At 37.7% G+C, this 21,747-nt stretch overlaps 1 protein-coding gene across 5 annotated transcripts in view; it reads left to right on the top strand.

Moving 5' to 3' along the window:
* LOC116757160 (complement factor H-like) overlaps positions 1–21,747 on the top strand; it is a 120,352-nt gene that overhangs the window by 43,897 nt on the left and 54,708 nt on the right. For all 5 annotated transcript variants that reach the window (XM_032638586.1, XM_032638577.1, XM_032638605.1 and 2 more), the window contains 5 exons: positions 13,503–13,685; positions 15,526–15,702; positions 19,645–19,821; positions 20,826–21,008; positions 21,116–21,295. In XM_032638586.1, coding sequence (XP_032494477.1) covers positions 13,503–13,685; positions 15,526–15,702; positions 19,645–19,821; positions 20,826–21,008; positions 21,116–21,295 — 900 coding nt within the window. The remainder of the gene's footprint in view (positions 1–13,502; positions 13,686–15,525; positions 15,703–19,644; positions 19,822–20,825; positions 21,009–21,115; positions 21,296–21,747) is intronic.

Consider the following 21,747-nt stretch of genomic DNA (forward strand, 5'->3'; position numbering starts at 1 on the left):
AATTTTGATGGGTAGGGCTGTGTTCATGTCTTGCTGGTTGTTTGGCCTGCTGTGTCCAGAACTGGAGTTTGTAGGCAGTTGGGTGGAGCCAGATCTGGGTGCTGAGATGAGGACCTCTGCGAGATCTCATACCAATTAATATTCCCTGGGTCCTGAAATTCACCGTTAGTCCAGTGGTTTGGACTCATCACTCTCACCACAGGAGCTCAGACCCAATCCCTGGCCTGGGAATGAAGACCCTGCAAGCCATGCAGCATGGGCAAAAAAAAGAAAAGAAAAGAAGGCCAGAAAAAAGCCTTGGGGGTGGTGGGGATTAAGCTCAGGGCCTGTGCTGCCAGAGGGGGCCCAGGAGTGCAGAGTTTCAGGCCCAGGCCTCCAGCAGGTTTGCCGGGTCAGAGTGGGCAGGGGAGACACTGGTCATGTTCCCTTCTTATCTCCCGATCCCCTGAAGGTCTCTTCCCCATTCCCACTGATTCTCTCACTGTGAGTTGGCCCCTCCAAGCATGGTAATGCCTCCCTCCCCAGCTGCCCCTCAGGCATGCCCATCCCATCCCGCCTCCACTTTTCCTCTCCTCCTCCTCACCCCCTCCATGTCCTACCTCGTCACATAGGGGTTCCTCCCTTCCCCTTAGGTGTCCAAGGTCCCCCACCAGCGCCTCCTAGGTGCCCTAGTTTATGAGGAGACACGAACTCTGCGTCCTCCTACTCCTCCATCTTATCCATCCTATGCCTTTTATTGAAGAATGTAGTCCATTTTATTTAGAGTAATTATTGATAGGTAATGACTTACTAATACCATCTCTTTTTAAGACTCTTTTGTAGTTTCCTAATTCCTTTCTTTCTGTCTGACTGCCTTCCTTTGTGAATTAATGATTTTTATAGTGGTATGCTTTTAATAAACTTCTCTTTACCTTTTGTGAACCTAGTGTGGTTTCTTGCTTTGTGTTTACCATGAGACTTAAATAAAACATCTTACAGAGACAGCGATCTATTTTATACTGATGAAACGTGAGCATCAACCGCATACAAAAACTCTTTCCTTTTACCCTCCACCCTTTAATATTTTTGATGTCATGATTTGCCTCTTTTTATAGTGGGTACTTATTAGCCAATAGTTGTTGCTATCATTATTTTTATATTCTTGTCCTTTAACTTTAATATGTTAAGTGTTTAACATTCCATATCAAAGTACTATAGTATTCTGAATGTGACTGTATACGTAAATTTACCAGTGTATTGTGTATTTTCATGTTATTAATTAGCATTCTTTTACTTTACCTTGAATAACTCCTTTCAGTGTTTCTAGTAAGACAGTACTACTGGTGTTCAATTCCCTCAGTATTTGTTGGTCTGGGGAAGTCTTTATCTTCCATTCATTTCCAAATGACATTTTCCAAATAAAGTATTCTTGGTTGGCAATTTTCTCTTTCAGCACTTGGCTTTCTCCTGGTCCACTAGGTTTCTGCTGGGAAATCTACTTAGAGCCATATGAGGGTTCTGTTGTAAGTTCCAAGGTCTCTTTTCATGATACCTTTAAGACTTCTCTTTTTTCTTTGATTTTTTCTGTTTTATTATAACATGTGTTGTAGAGGACCTTTTTATGTTGATTTTATTTGGTCACCTAAAAATGTCATGAACTTATTCAAATCTCACCCTTGAATTTGGGAAGTTTTCAGCCATTATTTCTTTAAATAAGCTTTCTGCCCCCATCTCCACCTTTTCTCCTCTGGAACTTCAATAATTCACAGATTGGTTCTGTTGATGACATACCATATATCTTGTAGCCTTTCTTAAATTCTTTTTCATGCTTTTTTCTTTGTTCTCCTCTGACTGGATAACTTCATTATATCTGTCCATCTATCTTACAGATTCCTTCTTCTGCTTGTTTCATTCTGTTGTTGATGCTACTCTATTGCATTTTCATTTCATCATTGGAATTTTCAGCACCAGAATTTCTCTTTGGTTCTTTTTTGGATTTCTATCTTTTTGGTAAACTGCTCATTTTGTTCATGTATTGTTTTCTTGATGTTTTTCAGTTGTCTTCCTGTATTTTCTGGTAGCACATTGAGTTATTTAAAACAGCTATTTTGAATTCTCCATTGGGTAAATCACAGATCTCCAATCTTTGAGTTTGAATACTGAAGACTTTGTGATATTTTGTTGATGCCATATTACTTGATTCATGTTCCTTGAAGTTTAGTGTTGTTGTGTTTGCTTTGGAAGTACCAGTCTCCTTTGGGGGTGAGAAAACTTCCTTCAGCCCTGCTACAGACTTTTAGACTATCTCAGATCTTCTATGGGAACACCAGCTCACACTTCTTCTCCCTCTAGTGGCAGAACTTCTGTGCTTGTGTGCCTTGTCTAGATCCTACAATGCACCAGGATGGGTGCTGACAGCCTGTCTTTGTTTCCCCAAAGATGGGACTACATCTTAATCTTGTATTCTCTCCCTGGCCCACAGATTTGAGCCAGATTTCTGTGTGTGCTCACTAGCTGTCTATCAAAGCTTGCTTTTACCTCCAATGTTAGTTGTGCCCACAGGGGCTGGCCACAAGATGGGAGGGTGTGTGAGTGAGGCAGACAGAGCCCTGAAGGGGCCAGTGGGCCAGTTGAGGTGAATAAGAAGGTGAGGCATTCCCAGCAGCTTTGAGTGAGTTCTTTGATGGAGTTTGCAATGCAGTTAGTAGGATCAGCCTCCCTTTAATGCTCTGTAAGTGTCCTGTCTTCTGCTCTCATAGCCTCTTCGTGACTCCCAGACATATAGCTCATTATTAGTACTCTGGACGGAATGAAAGAGAAATGAGCCTTTTGGCAGATCCCATACAGAGGAGGAAGCTGCAAAATCATACACACACTCCCCCTTTCCCCTGTGGGAGAAATCAGGGGCCCAGGAAGTTTTCTATTAGCCTTAAGCTGTGCCTCCTTTGGGGGAAGGGTGATGAAGGTAAAGTTGAGCTGTTCCTCTTACCCAGTCCAATGAATCCAAACTTATATATTTTTTTCTCCAGTGTGTGCTGCAGCTCCTCCTGTGAAAACGTGGACTTTCACATAAGTACTCTCCTCCATGTGTGACTGTTTAAGACAGTGTTTCCAGTGACTACTGGACTGAGGCTGAGAGAGGATAGAGCTGGTTCATGGGCCACTGCAGACACCACAGTCAGGACAGAGATCTCTCTGCCTTTTATTTCATGTGTATGTGGGGTGAGACACCTCCTGGGTCCCTTGGCATATTGTGTTGAGTCCCACACCTCCCTCAAAGACAGGTTTGTTTGTGGATGGATGTCAAATTTCTGTTGTCAGTTCAGGAACAAAAACAATGAATGTCTTGTGTCACCATGATCCCATGTTTTCTGGTAAGGGTTTAAAGTTTATTTTTTCTAACACAAATATCACTAACCCTGCTTTCTTTTGGTTACCATTTTTCATGGAATATCATTTTTCATCCTTATATTTCAGCCTGTGTTTTTTCCTTAAAGTTAGTTTCTTATAGAAAACATAAAGGTGGATCTTGTATTTTTATCCATGCATTCCAGTTTTTGTCTTTTAGTGTTGCATTTAATATATTTACATTTAAAGTATTTTTGTTGATTTTTTTTCTTTTTTTTTTGTGTGTGTGTGGTACGCGGGCCTCTCACTGTTGTGGCCTCTCCCATTGCGGAGCACAGGCTCAGCAGCCATGGGTCATGGGCTCAGCTGCTCCACGGCACGTGGGATCTTCCCGGACCGGGGCATGAACCCATGTCCCCTGCATTGGCAGGTGGACTCTCAACCACTGCGCCACCAGGGAAGCCCGATAATTTTTTACTTTTATCATTTTATTACTTATTTTGTTTGTCTTGTAGTTCTTTTGTCTCTCTTTTCTTTCTTGCTATCTTTCTTTGTTTCATTGGGTTTGTTTCCTTATTTGTTTGTTGTTTGTCAGTTTAAGTAGGCTTTGATTCCTTTCTCTTTTCCTTGATGTAATGTATAGGTATACTCTTGTTGGGGCTTACATAAAATATCTAATTTTTACAGTTGTAAACTTTTATCTCTCTCCCCTTCCATGTAAGTTGTTGACACCACAATTTACATCCAATTTTGTTTGTAACCATTTATATAATTTGTTATATTTATTCATAACACTTTTGCCTTTTAACTTTTATACTAGCATTAAAAGTGATTTGAGGGGACAGTGTCAAGGTGGTGTTGTGTGGAGGCGTGGAGTTAGCATCTCCCCACCACTAGCATGCCTGCTGCTGCTGGTGGGGGGCTCTGACCCCCCAGGAGACAGGAGGAAACCCCCAAGTGAACGTTTAGGATGTGGGGGGATGGAAGGGGGAGGAGAAGTTGAGGCCAGACAGGATTGGCACCCCGGAGGTCAGGGAGATCAGGAGAGGCAGGTGGGAGGGACACTTGGGAGGAGCGGGAGAGGAGCAGAAGGCAATGGCCCCACCCATTCGAGCCAGGAAGCTTGCTAGGCTCCCAGGTGAGGTCCCCTGCCCTCTGAGACCAGGATGGGGGGCACGCCTGTGCCCCTTCTGTTCCTTGAGCCTAAGCACAACCCCGACAGCTCCCAGGGCCTTTTCTAGCCCTGTGGGGTCCTAAGCATAGGCCCTGCCCACCACCCAAACTTCGCCCTTGTCTTAGGCCCCCACCCTCCACAGCCAAGGCTTTCCTCCTCCTTTTTTTTTCTCTTTTTGTTTTTCTTCTTTTCTCTCCTCCGCTTTTGTACTATTGTGGTACTGATGTACCTCCCGGTTGTTGATTCATCTGTATTTTTATTTTTATATTCTTTCTAATATATCTGTTAGTTTCCTAGTCTAATTTTATTTTTTACTTTGTTATTGTTCTCTTTTTATTTACCACCCCATGTGACTTGGGGGATCTTGGATGCCCCATGAGGCAGGGGTTGGGCAAATCTTCTTCCGTGGGAGCTCCAAGTCCAAACCATGGGACTAAAAGAGAACCTAAGACCGCAGGGAATATTCATCAGAGTGAGGTCTCAGGGAGGTCCTCATCTCAGCATCAAGACCCAGGTCTACCCACATCCTATAAACTCCAGTGTGGAAGCCTCAGGCCAAACAACAGTAAGATAGGAACACAGTCCCACTCATTAAAAAAATTAAAAAAACAGACAACAAAAAAATATGTCACAGATGAAGGAGCAAGGTAAAAAAGTACAAGACCAAATAAATGAAGAGGAAATAGGCAATCTACCTGAAAAATAATACAGAGTAATGATAGTAAAGATGATCTAGAATCTCGGAAATAGAATGGAGGCACAGATTGAGATGATACAAGAAATGTTTAACAAAGATCTAGAAGAACTAAAGAACAAACAAAAAGAGATGAACAACACAAAAACTGAAATGAAAAATACACAAGAAGGAATCAGTAACAAAACAAATGAGGCAGAAGAAGAAATAAGTGAGCTGAAAGACAAAATGGTGCAAATAACTGCTGAGGAGCAGAATAAAGAAAAAAGAATGAAAACAATGAAGACAATCTCAGAGACCTCTGGGACAACACTAAACATACCACATTCGAATTATAGGAGTCCCAGAAGAGGAATAGAAAAAGAAAGGGTCTGAGAGAAATATTTGAAGAGATTATAGTGGAAAACTTCCTAACATGGGAAAGAAAATAGTCACTCAATCCCAGGAAACACAGAGAGTCTCATACAGGATAAACCCATGGAGAAACACACTAAGTCATATATTAATCAAAGTATCAAAATTAAATTCAAAGAAAAACACTAAAAGCAGAAAGGGAAAAGCAACAAATAACGTTCAAGGGAATCCCCATAAGGGTATCAGCTGATTTTTCAGCAGAAACTCTACAGGCCACAAGGGATTGGCAGGATATACTTAAAGTGATGAAAGAGAAAAACCTACAACCAAGATTACTCTACCTGCAAAGATCTCATTCAGATTCGATGGAGAAATCAAAAGCTTTTCTGACAAGCAAAAGCTAAGAAAATTCAGCACCACCAAACCAGCTTTACAACAAATGCTAAAGAAACTTCTCTAGGTGGGAAACACAAGTGAAGAAAAAGACCCACAAAAACAAACCCAAAATAATTGAGAAAATGGTAATAGGACATACATATCAATAATAACCTTGAATGTAAATGGGTTAAATGCCCCAATCAAAAGACACAGACTGCCTGAATGGATACAAAAACAAGACTCATATATATGCTGTCTACAAGAGACCCACTTCAGACCTAGGGACACATACAGATTGAAAGTGAATGGATGGAAAAAGATATTCCATGAAAATGGAAATCAGAAGAAAGCTGGAGTAGCGTTACTTGTATCAGATAAAATAGACTTTAAAATAAAGCCTATTACAAGAGATAAGGAGGGACACTGCATAATGAGCAATCCAAGCAAAGATATAACAATTATAAATGGTTATGCACTCAACATAGGAGCACTTCAATACATAAGGCAAATGTTAACAACCAAAAAAGAGAAATTGACCAGTAACAAAATAATAGTAGGGGGACTTTAACACCCACTTACACTGATGGACAGGTCATCCAGACAGAAAATAAATAAGGAAACACAAGCTTTAAATGACACAATAGGCCAGATAGATTTAATTGATATTTATAGAACATTCCACCCAAAAGTGGCAGAATACACTTTCTTCTCAAGTGCACACGGAACGTTCTCCAGGATAGATCACATCTGGGGTCACAAATCAAGCCCTGGAAAATTTAAGAAAATTGAAATCGTATCAAGCATCTTTTCTGACCACAACACTATAGGATTGGAAATCAATTACAGGAAAAAAACTGTAAAAAACACAAATACATGGAGGCTAAACAGTGCACTACTAAATAACCGAGAGATCACAGAAGAAATCAAAAAATACCTAGAAACAAATGACAACAAAAACATGATGACCCAAAACCTATGGGGCACAGCAAAAGCCATCTAAGAGGGAGGAAAGTTTATAGCAATTCAATCTCACCTCAAGAAACAAGAAAAATCTCAAGTAAACAATCTAACCCTACACTTAAAACAGCTAGAGAAAGAAGAACAAAGAAAACCCAAACTCAGTAGAAGGAAAGAAATAACGATCAGAGCAGAAATAAATGAAATAGAAACAAAGAAAACAATAGCAAAGATCAATAAAACTAAAAGCTTGTTCTTTGAGAAGATAAACAAAATTGATAAACCTTTAACCAAACTTATCAAGAAAAAAAGGGGAGAAGACTCAAATCAATAAAATTAGAAATGGAAAAGAAATCAAAACTGACACTGCAGAAATACAAAGGATTATAAGAGACTACTACAAACAACTATATGCTGATAAAATGGACAAACACGAAGAAATGGACAAATTCTTAGAAAGATGCAACCTTCCAAGACTGAACCAGGAAGAAATAGAAAATATAAACAGAACAATCACAAGTAATGGAATTGAAATTGTAATTAAAAATCTTCCAACAAACAAAAGGTCCAGGGCAGTTGGCTTCAATGGGAAAATTCTATCAAACTTTTAGGGAAGAGCTAACACCCATCCTTCTCAAATGCTCCCAAAAAATTGAAGAGAAAGGTACACACCCAAGCTCATTCTATGAAGTCACCATTGCCCTGATACCAAAACCAGACAAAGATATCACAGAAAAAGAAAGTTACAGCCATATCACTGATGAACATAGATGCAAAAAATCCTCAACGGAATACTAGCAAACAGAATCCAACAGCACATTTAAAGGATCATACACCATGATCAAGTGGGATTTATCCCAGGGATGAAAGTATTCTTCAATATATGCAGATCAATCAGTGTGATACACCACATTCACAAATTAAGGAATAAAAACCATTTGATCATCTCAATAGATGCAGAAAACTCTTTTGACAAAATTCAACAGCAATTTATGATAAAAACTCTCCAGAAAATGGGCATAGAAGGAACTTACCTCAATATAATAAAGGCCATATATGACAAACCCACAGCAAGCATCATAATTATGAAAAACTGAAAGCATTTCCACTAAGATCAGGAGCAAGACAAGGATGTTCACTCTTGCCACTCTTCTTCAATATAGTTTTGGAAGTCCTAGCCATGGCAATCAGAGAAGAAAAAGAAATAAAAGGAGTATACATTGGAGAAGAAGTAAAACTGTCAGTGTTCACAAATGACATGATACTATACATAGAAAATCCTAAAGATGACACCAGAAAACTACTAGAACTAATCAATGAATTTGGTAAACTTGCAGGATACAAAATTAATGCACAGAAATCTCTGGCGTTTCTATACACCAACAATGAAAAATCTGAAAGAGAAGTTAAGGAAACACTCCCATTTACCATTGCAACAAAAAGAATAAAATATCTAGGAATAAACCTGCCTAAGGAGGCAAAAGACTTGTACTCAGAAAACTATAAAACACTTAATGAAAGAAATCAAAAATGACATAAACAGATGGGGAAATATATCATGTTCTTGGATTGGAAGAATCAATATTGTGATAATGACTACATTACCCAAAGCAATCTACAGATTCAATGCAATCCCTATCAAACTACCAATGGCATTCTTCACAGAATTAGAACAAAAAATTTTACAATTTGTAGGGAAACACAAAAGACCCCAAATAGCCAAAACAATCTTGAGAAAGAAAAACGGAGTTGGAGGGAATCAGGCTCCCCGACTTCAAACTATACCACAAAGCTACAGTAATCAAGACAGTATGGTACTGGCATAAAAACAGAAATATAGATCAATGCTACAGCATAGAATGCCCAGAGATAAACCCACACATATATGGGCAACTAAGTTATGACAAGGAGGCAAGAACATTCAATAGAGAAAAGACAGCCTCTTTAATAAATGGTGCTGGGAAAACGGTACAGCCACATGTAAAAGAATGAAATTAGAACACACCTTAGCAACATACACAAAAATAAACTCGAAATGGATTAAGGACTTAAATGTAAGACCAGACACTATAAACTCTTAGAGGAAAAACACTCTTTGATATAAACCACAGCAAGATCTTTTTTCACCCACCTATTAGAGTAACAGAAACAAAAACAAAAATAAACAAATGGTACATAATTAAACTTAAAAAGCTTTTGCACAGCAAAGGAAACCATAAACAAGACAAAAAGACAACCCTCAGAATGAGAGAAAATATTTGCAAAGAAACACAGAGAAAGGATTAATCTCCAAAATATACAAACAACTCATGGAGCTCAATATCAAAAAAACAAAAAATCCAGTTAAAAAATGAGCAGGAGACCTAAATAGACATTTCAACAAAGAAGACATACAGATGGCCAAGAGGCACATGAAAAGATGCTCAACATCACTAATTATTAGAGAAATGCAAATCAAAACTGCAATGAGGTATCACCTCACACCAGTCAGAATGGCCATTATCAAAAATCTAGAAACAATAAATGCTGGAAAGGGTGTGGTGAAAAGGGAACCCTCCTGCACTGTTGGTGGGAATGTAAATTGATACAACCACTGTGGAAAATAGTAAGGAGGTTCCTTCAAAAACTAAAAATAGAACTACCATATGACCCAGAAATCCCACTACTAGGCATATACCCTGAGAAAACCAGAATTCTAAAAGAGACATGTACCACACAATGTTCATTGAAACACTATTTACAATAGCCAGGAGATGGAAGCAACCTAAATGTCCTCGACAGATGAATGGATAAAGAAGATGTGGCATATATATACAATGGAATATTACTCAACCATAAAAAGAAACGAAATTGAGTTATTTTAGTGAGGTGGATGGACCTAAGAGTCTGTCATACAGAGTGAAATAAGTCAGAAAGAGAAAAAAAAAATACTGTATGCTAACACATATATATGGAATCTATATATATATAAAAAAGGTACTGATGAACCTAGTTGCAGGGCAGGAATAAAGATGTAGACATAGAGAATGGACTTTGAGGATACGGGGTGGGAGGAGGAGCTAGGGCAAAGTAAGGGTAGCATCAACATATATACACTACCAAATGTAAAATAGCTAGTGGGAAGCAGCAGCATAGCACAGGGAGATCAGCTCAGTGCTTTGCAGTGACCTAGAGGGGTGGGATAGGGATAGTGGGAGGGAGGCTCAGGAGGGAGGGGATATGGGGTCATATGTATGCATATGGCTGATTCACTTTTTTGTACAACAGAAACTAACACAGTATTGTGAAACAATTATACTCCAATAAAGATCTATTTTTAAAAAAACTTATTTACCCATCACTGTATTCTATATTTGTCTCTATATTTACCATTACCAATGAGTGTCATACTTTCTTATGCTATTGTGCTGGTGTTTAGCACCCTTCTTTTTCGACTTGAAGAACTGCCTTTAACATTTCTTGGTATGCAAATCTAGTGGCGATAAACTCCCTAAGCATTTGTGTGTCTGGTCATATTTGTACCTCCCCTTTATTTGTGATGGTCCAATTTGCTGGTATAGTATTCTTAGCAGTTTTTTCTTTCAACACTTTGAGTGTATCATCCCACTCCTTCTGGCCTTCAAACGTTTCTGCTGTAAAATCACCTGGTGGTTTTACGGTTCCCTTCTTTGTGATGTTTCCTATTGCTGATTCAATATTTTACTTTGTCTTTGACTCTAGACAATCTGATTATGTGTATCAGTCGGGGGGAGGGTTGTATTTTTTGCAGATTCAGTTTTCTGCCCCTTTCCCTCTCTATTGTCCTTCTCAGTCTTCTGTAACATATATAGTGATCATTGTTGGCAGTGTCCCATAAGTGCCGTAACCTATGATCACTTTTTACTGTTTTTTTCTTTTTGCTCTTCTGACTCAATTACTTTTAGTGACCTCTGCGTCCACTGATCCTTTTTTCTGCTTGTACTAGTCCGTTGTTGAACCCCTTTATTTAATTTTTCAGTTTATTTATCACATTTTCCAGTTCTACCATTTCTCTTTTGGTAATTTTTATATTTTCTATCTCTCTGTTGAAATTCTTACTTTGTACATTTATTGCTCTCCTGTCCTTGGTAAGCATGTTTATGATGGCTATTTTGTGGGTTTTGGGGTTTCTGTTTGTTTGTTTGGGGTTTTTTTGCCATTGAAAAATGTATTTTATTTCTAAATATTCCCTAGTAATAAACCCACAAGCTTTAGTTACAAGAGGGCGAACATCAGAAGCAAGGGAAGAAGCTGAGTACTTAGGTTTGGACATGGGAGCTGCCCGTGACACTCACCTGGGACATATGTCAGGCCCAAACCACCTCTGCTTTACTCTTTTGTCAAATTTTTTGCTCTATGACTGCTATTTTGAATCTCTGTTGGGGAAATCACTGTAAATGTAAATCACCTGTCAGGTGATTTACATTTAGTTAGTGTTGGTTTATAGATACTTATCTTGTTCTTCTGACTGGAACGTATTTCTCTTATTATTTTTCTCAAATCTCTGTGTTGATATCTGTGCATTAGATGAAACACCCACATCTCCTAGTCTTCACAGACTGGACTCATAAGTAGAAAGCCTTCATCAGTTAGCCTGGCCAGAGATTTTGGATGTCTCTCTAACTTCTATGCTCATCCAAACTGCTGTCTTTGTACCTAGCATCTTCCAGGGGTCTAGAGTATGCCAACTCCCATCTATGTCCTGAGACAGGTGACCTAGAAGCCAGAAAAGCTGCTGAAGCTGGGAGCTGGACTTTATCCCCTCACTCACTCTGCACTGAGCTGGGGAGAAGGGCTGTGGAAATGCCTGCATGCTCCTTCAAACCCTGTGCTCTTCCAAACCATGCTTTTGCTCTCTGTAGTCCCCAGGCACCAACAAATTCTGGGCTTCATCAGCTCTCAGAGAGAGGTTAGTTAGGAGCCAGTTCCTTAGGCAGCAGCCAGAAAAGACAAGAGTCTAGGGCTTCCCTGGTAGCGCAGTGGTTGAGAGTCGGCCTGCCGATGCAGGGGACACGGGTTCGTGCCCTGGTCTGGGAGGATCCCACATTACGCGGAGCGGCTGGGCCCGTGAGCCATGGCCGCTGAGCCTGTGCGTCCGGAGCCTGTGCTCCGCAATGGGAGAGGCCACAATAGTGAGAGGCCCGCATACCACACACACAAAAAAAAGGATGAGGGTCTAGATGTGTAGTCTAACTCCTTCCATGGAGAAACTGGGAGCTGCTCCCTTTGCACTAAGGTCGGGGATGACCTGTGAGCAGTGCTAGCACAGCCATTCCACTTTGTCCTCAGTAGTACCAGGAGACTGGAAATGTTGGGCCCTCCCAGAGGCAGGTGAGTTAGAAGCCAGACCCTGGACTAGCAGTTGGAAAACTGGAGCCCTAGATTGTGGTTCAATCTCTTTGCTCCTCCAGGAGAAGCTGGGAGTTGAGGGTTCCCTCCCAATTATATGGTGCTGTGCCTAGGTGGGATTTATTGTGACAGTGTGTCTCAGTTTTTCCTAACAGTTAGGATTTTAGCATTTTCTCACTTACCTTGAATGCAGGAGCCTCTCAACCAGTGTTTTGAATAACGGGAGCTGATACGTGCATAGCTGTTAATTCAGTGTGTCTGTGGGGAGAGGTCGAGGCATCCTATTCCACCATCTTACTAATGTCACTCTATTCTTTCAAATTTATATATGTTGTGTTTGTTTGCTTTTCTTTTTATAGTTTTTAAGTAAAAGGAATTACTGATTTTCAATCATTGTTTTCTATTACAGATTTTCAATCTTTATTATTTTCTATTATTGCTATTTAATGTTAAATTTCCCCTCTCAGCACACTTTCATGTCATTTCATAAATCTCATAAAATTTTACTTATCATGTTTTTATTTTCATTCAATTCAAAATATTCAAAGTTTTCTCTTTTGATTTCTTCTTTATCCACGAGTTATTTAATAAATGAAGCTGAGCTCTGTGAAGAGACCTAGTAAGTGACAGAAATGTACTTTACTATTTCAAGTTTAGTTATACATAGTTTGACGAAGCATCATTTAGTCCTTTGTAGACTGAATACATGTGTTGATCATTGTCATCTCCATTGAACTCCATATATTGACATGGCTTTAAGCACCCAGTTTTGATGACAAACATTTCAAATTCTCAGATACAAAGCCCATGGTAACTGTGGTGGAAGATTCCGAGATCATCACCTAATCTGAGATACCCCAATTTGTTAACTGTGTTCTGGGTTGCTTAAGAGATCCAGACTAAGCAATGTTTCTAACAAGTCCCAGGAAAGGAAACCCATTGTTAATAGAGTTCTGACATGCTGTAGGATTCCAGATCCATTAGACAAACAGATTTCTAATAATTTCCTAGTAAGGATTCTGAGTACTTTAAATCTTGCTTTGTTCTAAAAACATGAATAAAGTGTCTTGATTTAATATCTTTGGAAACTCGTAGATTTTTTTCTCTCACACAAGAACTTAAATGATTAGGATTTTTCTAGGTTTACATTTATAAATGACTCCCCATTTTTCTATAGTTATATTATTTGCATCCTTATAAAATGTTTATCAAATATATGCTTATCTTTTCTTTATGCTTTTTCCCTTTTAGAAACATGTTCAAAATCAGATATACAAATTAAGAACGGATTTTTTTCTGAATCTACCTTTGCATATTCTTTAAATAAACAAACACAGTATACGTGTAAACCAGGATATGTAACAGCAGGTGGTAATACATCAGGATTAATTACATGTCTGCAAAGTGGATGGTCAATGCAACCTGTATGCATTAGTAAGTAATTGATTATTTTGTATTCATTATCCTAATGATCACTCTAGAGAAGTTTTCTTTAACTTCATTCTTTTTACCGTTTTTTTTTTTGCTGGGGTGGGGTGGTATGAGGTGTTGATGTGGTCCCATGGCTGTATTTGAAAAGATAAATTTTAAAATGAGTATCATTTTTTACCTTTTATGATTAATTACTAGTAGGGTAGAATATCACTGCATCCTTCACTTCAAGTTTTTTTCACTTTAACACATCCTGTGATTATAAACTAATTTAGTTAGGAGACATACCTGTATTCTGGTATAAACTCATTTATTTTTACCTGAATCCTTTATGCCAATTGCATCTGATTTTATTTTATGAGACTTTTATGTCAGAATCTTTCCTCCTAAGCCTAAAGGTTATGTTTTTAAGTGAAGATATGAGTCCATAGTGCATAATCTTCAAATAATATAACTTGTAAAATTTATGTTTGAAACTGTAGGGTAGATCCACTTGCGAAAAATTCTCTCTGTTAGGAAATCTTCATAAACATCTAGTAAGTGGAGACACAGAAACACTTCTAGATAGGACCAAATTCTGCTGTGCTGAGAGGTTTTTTTGTCCCACCACACAGATGTTTATGACGATTTTCTAAGGAAAATTTGCTGAGTTTATCTTATTCACCCCAAAGCTGTACAATGATATTTTTGAAGTGATATTTTACATAGTCACTTCAAGTGAAGTGGATATTTAAAATATCCCTTTCTACTGTTTACATTTTATTTCTTTTTCTTTCCAATGTCTATGCTTAATATGGGCACTAGCCAAAGAGAAAATGATAAAAGTTGCCCCCATATCAAACTCACTTCGTACTAATATGTGACCAATTTTCCATTCTAACACTCTTTTCATGGAAGAGAAAACTTCTCTATTACTTTTGTTTTTACTAGTATAGTTTTGCTTTAATTTTTTAAAGTTTTAAGCTGGCTGGCTACATAACGCATTATGAAATTTGAGATTAATTATTTAAACCTTTATTAACATCACTCTATTACAGTGTTAGTGAAAATTGATACTGTTCAATTTTACTTTCTTGTAAAGAAACATTTTACTTTCTTGTAACTTGTTATAAATAATAGAACTACTTCTGCATTCAACCTTGATAAATATAAAAGAATACACAACCATTAGAAATATATTTGGGAAAGCAAAATCAGCATGTGACTTTAAATATTAGTGTGTTTTAAAGTAGAATTCTATAGAATGTTTAAAAATTTACTTACCTTGTTGAAAATTACTCTTTTTTTCAATTAATCAATTTTTCTCTGGCATATATGTCACAACTTCTAATAAGTTCAGCATATTAATTCAGAAAATGCTGTTACAAAAATAGTACAATACATCTGTAATGGCTTATTTTATTACTAGCCTGGGAAAAATGCATAAGTATAATTAAATTGAGAAAAATGTTCATAAAAGAAATATTTCAGAGCCATTAAGTGTTGAGAAAAATGTTGTGTAGAAACATATTTTTTCAGGAATTCCCTGGCTATCCAGTGGTTAGGGCTCTGCACTCCCACTACAGGGGGCACAGGTTCGATCCCTGGTCAGGGAATTAAGATCCCGCAAGCCGTGTGTTGCAGACAAACAAAAAAAAAAACAATAACAGAAACATATTTTTTTCATTTTGAGTAACTATTCCAGGACAGTGATCGATCACTGGTATTCTTGGATTATTTTTGCATCATAAATTATTAGCACATACTAATTGGTAAAGCCCCCTTTCCCCTTGAGATGAAACTTAATCAGATTGCCCACTAAATAATATTAGAAATGAAATATTTTTATTACATTATCCCTTAGAATCCTGTGATATGCCAGTATTTGAGAATGCCAGAGCCAGAAGTGATGGCACATGGTTTAAGCTCAATGACAGTCTGGACTACGAATGCCTTGATGGGCATGAGAACCGAGATGGACACACAACAGGCTCCATAGTGTGTGGTGAAAATGGCTGGTCTGGTAAACCTGCATGTTATGGTAAGAACTCCTTTACAGCTGTTATTCTTTTCAAATGAACATAATTAACAATAATCATCAAAAATGTTTTATTTTTACCAAATTTGACTGATCTAGAGTCATTATTAAGGCATGATGATTAAAATCGAGATGTCTCCTTCTGCTTTAATGTAAACTGGATGGAGGGGAAATTTTGAAGTCCAAAGACTCACTCATTACCAAAATGACAGTGTCTTACAACCTCTTCAACTATTTTGCTCCTGAGTTTCTGCTCTATACCTCCTAGCTTGAGTATTAATTTCTGCAGGTACTGAGAGGAGCTTTTTATTTTCCCACCATGACAAGTTCTGAGGACAGTGACATGAATCGCTTTTATGTTTGCCAATCAGCGGTCTTTTCTCCAGGGCTAGGAACAGGGCTTCAATCTCTGGCCAACTGAATGGATGTTGAATGTTCCAAGCCAAAGGAACAGTATATGCAAAGCTTTGGCAACAAAACAATGTTTGGGAAATACCAAGGTTAATGGATTCTACTCAAGGTGTGTGAGAATTTTATGAGCTGAGGCTGGATAGGAGGCAAAGGAAAGATTATCCAGGTTACTTCAGGGCATGTTCACATTTGGATTAATTTTATGATTGATGAAAAGTCATAAGGAATTTTAAGGAAAGGAATGATATAATTTTATTTGGATTCTTGAAAGTTTTTTTTTTTTTTCAGGAAGCCATGTAGGGTGAGAAAAAGTGGGGATTAGATAAGGTTATGGCTGAAGAGATGAACAGCAGAGGATAGATTTGAGATATATTTTGTTGGCAGAAAACACAGATAATGTCACTAAATGATGGATGTCGAAAAGAGCAAAAAGACAAGGGACTCGCGTGCTTGCTCTCCATTGCTTCATAAGCAAGCAGGTAAATGGAAATGACTTTGTCAGGTGCTACTGGCAGGAGAGAGAACACTTTGGGAAGAACATGGCAACTTTTGACTTGAACACATTGTGATTAGGCTGCCCATGGACCATAAAAATTGGATATATCCACTACAGAGTTGAATACATGGATCTAACCAGGAGACACACCTGTGAGATTATCACCCTATAAATAATGATATCACATTGGGAAAGAATGTAGAATGAAAACAGAAGAGAGATCAAGACTGAGCCCTGAAGCATTCCAGCATTTAGGTGTCAGACAAAGAGGAATAGATGGCAAAGTAGATAGGAAAAAGGAGAACCCAGAGAATTTAGGGGAAAAACTTAGAAATGAATGTTTCATAGATGTGGAGAGAAGAAAATGTGTAAAGGTAAAGCAAGTATAATAGATCAACTAATGGTGAATCCTGTGGAGTCAGCCTGGATGGGTTCTAATTCCAGTTCTACAGTTTGCTAGGCATGTATCTTAGGGCAACAACCAAGCCTATTTGAAGCTTTGTTCACACTTCCTAATCTGGAAAATGGATTAATAATTACAAATGTTCTAATATTTCAAAGGATTTTGGACTAAATTATTCATATAAAGTTCTTGCCATAATGCCTGCCATACAATAAAATCAAGGAAATTGTCATCTAATTACATTATTATGATTGTTAGAGTGGTGAATATTTCTAATTCAGTAGATATGTCCCGTTAGAAGACTGTAAAAATGTGGTGGATTTGGCTACATAGAGGGCAACAAAAACTGCAACAGAGATGGTTTTGGATGGAGTAGACAGGGAAAAACCTACATAGAACCTGCTGAAAAAATGATTAATAAGAAACTTATCACAGCATGTGGACATAACTCTTTCAAAAGATTTGCTTGTGACAGAGAAGAGGACGTTCAGGATATACTGCTAGGGGAATTACACACTGAATAAAGAATTGTTTTAATGGGAAAGATGAGAGTGTGTTGAACGCTGAAGAGGATATGCTAGAGAGGGGAGCAGGCAGAGACTGAACACAGGAAGTTCCCTGTGAAGGAGAAGGGAAAGGAACCCGCGCTGCTGAGAAAATCCTGGGCTTTGGTGGCAACAGCTCTACTTCCAACTTCCTATCAGGAGGAAGGAAGGAAAATGGATGTGTAAATCTAATGCTGAAAAGAAGCAGTCGCTGATGGTTTCTATTTTCCTTTGAGGTAGAAGACAAAGTCATGTGAGATTAAGTGGTGCACAGGGGAAGGAGGAGAAAGAACACTAGGCAGAGTAGAAAAGATTAAAAATAGAGATTTCAGACAGACACATAGAGTGAATTTATAATGGAAATGAGACAGGCTTGTTCAAGAGTGTTCTGGGCACAAATTTCACTTTTCAGGCTGTCAACAAACACCTAATATGACCTAGAAGTAGGCTAAGAGAAAAATGGTGAAAGATAGAAACAGGGGACCTGCCTTTCAAGAGCTTTCATTCCACTATGAAAAAACAACAAATAATTAAGGTAAATAATGAACCAAAAGGTAAAATATTTCTAGTATATTTTCCAAATAACTGTATTCGAAGAACAAAAGAATCCAAGCGCTTAGAAAATAGGAGGGGACTGAAGGCTCTAGTTCCTACAGGAAGACATCTATGCAAAGAAAAGTTGGAAACCATTCATTCAGTATAGAGATAAGGGTCTGTGCAACAGCCGAGGCAGCAAAGAAATTGACCTATTTTAAAAATTCTGTATTGACTCTGACTCCAGGGGCAGATAGATGACATTGGAAGTGTAGGCAAGGAATGGATTGTAAAGTGTTTGGAGCTTACTCTAAGTAAAAGGGGAGGCTCTTAACATGATCATGGCTTTCTTAAAGTCACTTTCTTTATGTGAAGACAGCAGTTGGAAAATAGCCTACAACCGATGTTATTGTTAATGCAGCATTTTTCACAATATGATAAAATAGGAATTGTATATACGCACAACATACATAAACACAGACACATACCAATAAAAGTATTGCTATGTGGAAATTTGGAGTAGAATTTTCGGAAAGGAATGTCAGTTGTTCTCATCAAGCGTGACCTTCTCAACGAAGCTACAAAACTCAATATTAACACAAAACGAAAACTATTTTTTGAGTTATTTTTTGTGACATTACTTTTAAAAATAGTTAACTTATATCTAACTTTTTGACTATGTGTTAAGACTTGACTTTCAGACAGTATGAATTTTCATTTTGGTGAAATTCTAATTTTCAAATTCCAGTTTTGAATTTTATAAATTAATTAACAAGATAGGAAGACTCCGAATAAGAAAAATGCAATTTTTCATAATTTGTAGCAATGTCACAAATTTCATACATTTTATAACTTTGGGGGTATAATTTTATACATTTCTAAATTGAGTTAGAATAATTATAAATATATTAATAGTAAGATCATTTATAGGTACAAGAAGAATAGATACTTGTATATCCTATACATAATCATGACACCTAGAATATGCCTATCTCTGTGGCCTTGAACATGTTCCTCATTTTGTTTCATGTTTCAATTTGATCATGTTTCAGTTTGATTTCCACACTTGTAAAATTAAGGGGTTTTTAATGTTCCTGTAACTCAAATACATGAGAAATGTCTCCCTTGTGTGTTCTGGTTTCCCAATTATATTTTTAAAAATACCATTTTTCATTTGTGTGCAATTTAAAAATTGTAGCATTCGTTTTCTTTAACATGAGAGAATCTTTTTACGTTTTGAGACAGAAAAAGTAACATTAAATTATATAAATGTCAGTGATAAAATCATATCCAGTTCAAACAAGCTGACTTAACAAATAAATTATCAGGACACATACGTTGCTGTTCAATACCTTAATATTTCTCAAAGAGCCCCATATGAATGGAGAGGGTTTATAAAACCTAATATGTAATGTTTTTCAAGGAAGAGCATTTATGTGCTGCCCCTCTGTATATGCACGCAGTACCCAGCACCTCATTTTTACATGACACATATAGTATTTATTTGGCAATGATTAGTTGTATATTCTCACTAAATTATTTGTCTCTTTCTATAGAAAGAGAATGCAGTATTCCACAAATGGAAAACAATTTAGATGCTAATCCCAAGAAAGACAGATATAGACTTGGAGATGTGTTGAAATTCTCCTGCATACAAGGACTTATTATGGTTGGAGCAGATTCAATTCAGTGCTACCACTTTGGATGGTCCCCTAATCTTCCAACATGTAAAGGTAAATATTTATCTTACAGCTGCTGAACAAGAGTTAAAACCTTAGACATCAACCATTTCTTTCCTCTCTTAATTTTCTGTCTGCTTCCAGTGCATCTATAATCTAATGCATTAAGCCAGAGGTGTACCCACCAAGGACAAGTGTTGGGTTGTAGATAAAACAGTTTTCCTTATTTAAGAAATTAATCTCCAGTTGCTTCTTGAAATGTGTGGTGGAAGTATCCACAGATATGTATAAGGAACCTGACACTGGCAGAATTTCTTGTTAGGTTTCCTTTTGCCTACAATTCCACCATTAATATTGGACATTTTATATAATGTGGGACTTACCTTAAGTGTCATCAAGTGTGTCTAAACAATGTTCAAGTAGCTTATAGTCAATTCAATCATATGTATGGCTGGAATAAAAGTTAAAACTTGATCAAGGGGCTTCCCTGGTGGCGCAGTGGTTGAGGGTCCGCCTGCCGATGCAGGGGACGCGGGTTCGTGCCCTGTTCCGGGAAGATCCCGCATGCCGCGAAGCAGCTGGGCCCTTGAGCCATGGCCGCTGAGCCTGCGCGTCCGGAGCCTGTGCTCTGCAACGGGAGAGGCCGCGACGGTGAGAGGCCCGTGTACCGAAAAAAAAAAAAAAAAAACTTGATCAAATACTTGTTTCAAAGGATAATATTTTTTCCAAAAGTTTTGATACAATGTTTCCATGGAATAAGAATATTGTTATAATTTACACACCCATATTTATTAATTGGTTTGCATACCTATTTAGGGTATCTGGATTATTGAACATGTTTTCTGGGCTTACATAGACTTCCAATATGTTAGCTCAGGATGAGTAATAGAACTAGGAAACAGAGTCTGGTGTAAACACCATTGTTTTTTCATTGTTTAAAAATGCTAAAATAAATTATGTAATAAATAATAAACTAACAAAAAATCTCTGCATTAGCTGGATTTTTAAGCTGTAAAATAGACCACGTGACCATTATTTACACAGCATGTCTACTGTAGGGCAAGTAAAATCGTGTGCTCCACCTCCTCAACTCCTCAGTGGGGAAGTTAAAGACACACAGAGAGAAGAATATGGACACAGTGACGTGGTGGAATATGTCTGCAATCCTGGATTTCTGATGAAGGGCTCTCATAAAATTCAGTGTGTTGATGGACATTGGACAGCTTTGCCCGTGTGTATTGGTAAAGTATTAAAAATAGTAATATTTAAAGGTAAGTCAACACTTTTATTTGTACTCTTATACAAACTTAAATGATAAAGACGAACATATTTTTGTGAAATTTTCCAGAGGAGAAGAGTACCTGTGGAGATATACCGGAACTTGATCACGGCTATGTCACCCATTCTGCCCCTCTCTATCACCATGGAGACTTGGTAGAGTTCAGTTGCAGAGAAGCATTTACAATGATTGGACCCAGATCAGTCACATGTATTAGTGGAAAGTGGACCCAACCTCCTCAGTGCATTGGTGAGAATGCACTTCTCAAATTGACATTTAACATTTGCAGCCATATTGTTGAAATTTAGTTATCCTTGAAAATGTCAGCTTAAGTTATAATGATTCCCAACATTTGTTGTTTATAATTCAATATATGTCTGAAGAGGAAAAGTATAAACTAGAAGAGAATTTTATGAATCTTTCTGTCCTGATATTAACATTGTTTATCTTTACAAGTGTGAAGCTAAATCTTACTGATATTCACATGATTAAAATATGAGTACTAGTTACCAGGAAAATACAGCTATCTCTGCAGAAATACCAGTTTCGTTTTTATATGATACTCTTTCTTTTAGGACCTTTAAAACAAGGAAATATAGCTAAGAAAATACCCATTTCATGCATTCCTTTAGGAATCTTGCCTCTCTCAAAACTTCTAACAATGATGATTTCTCAGTCAGTTTCAAATGCAGCAAAAAGAA

Source organism: Phocoena sinus, chromosome 1 (assembly GCF_008692025.1).
Source record: "Phocoena sinus isolate mPhoSin1 chromosome 1, mPhoSin1.pri, whole genome shotgun sequence".
NCBI lineage: Eukaryota > Metazoa > Chordata > Mammalia > Artiodactyla > Phocoenidae > Phocoena > Phocoena sinus.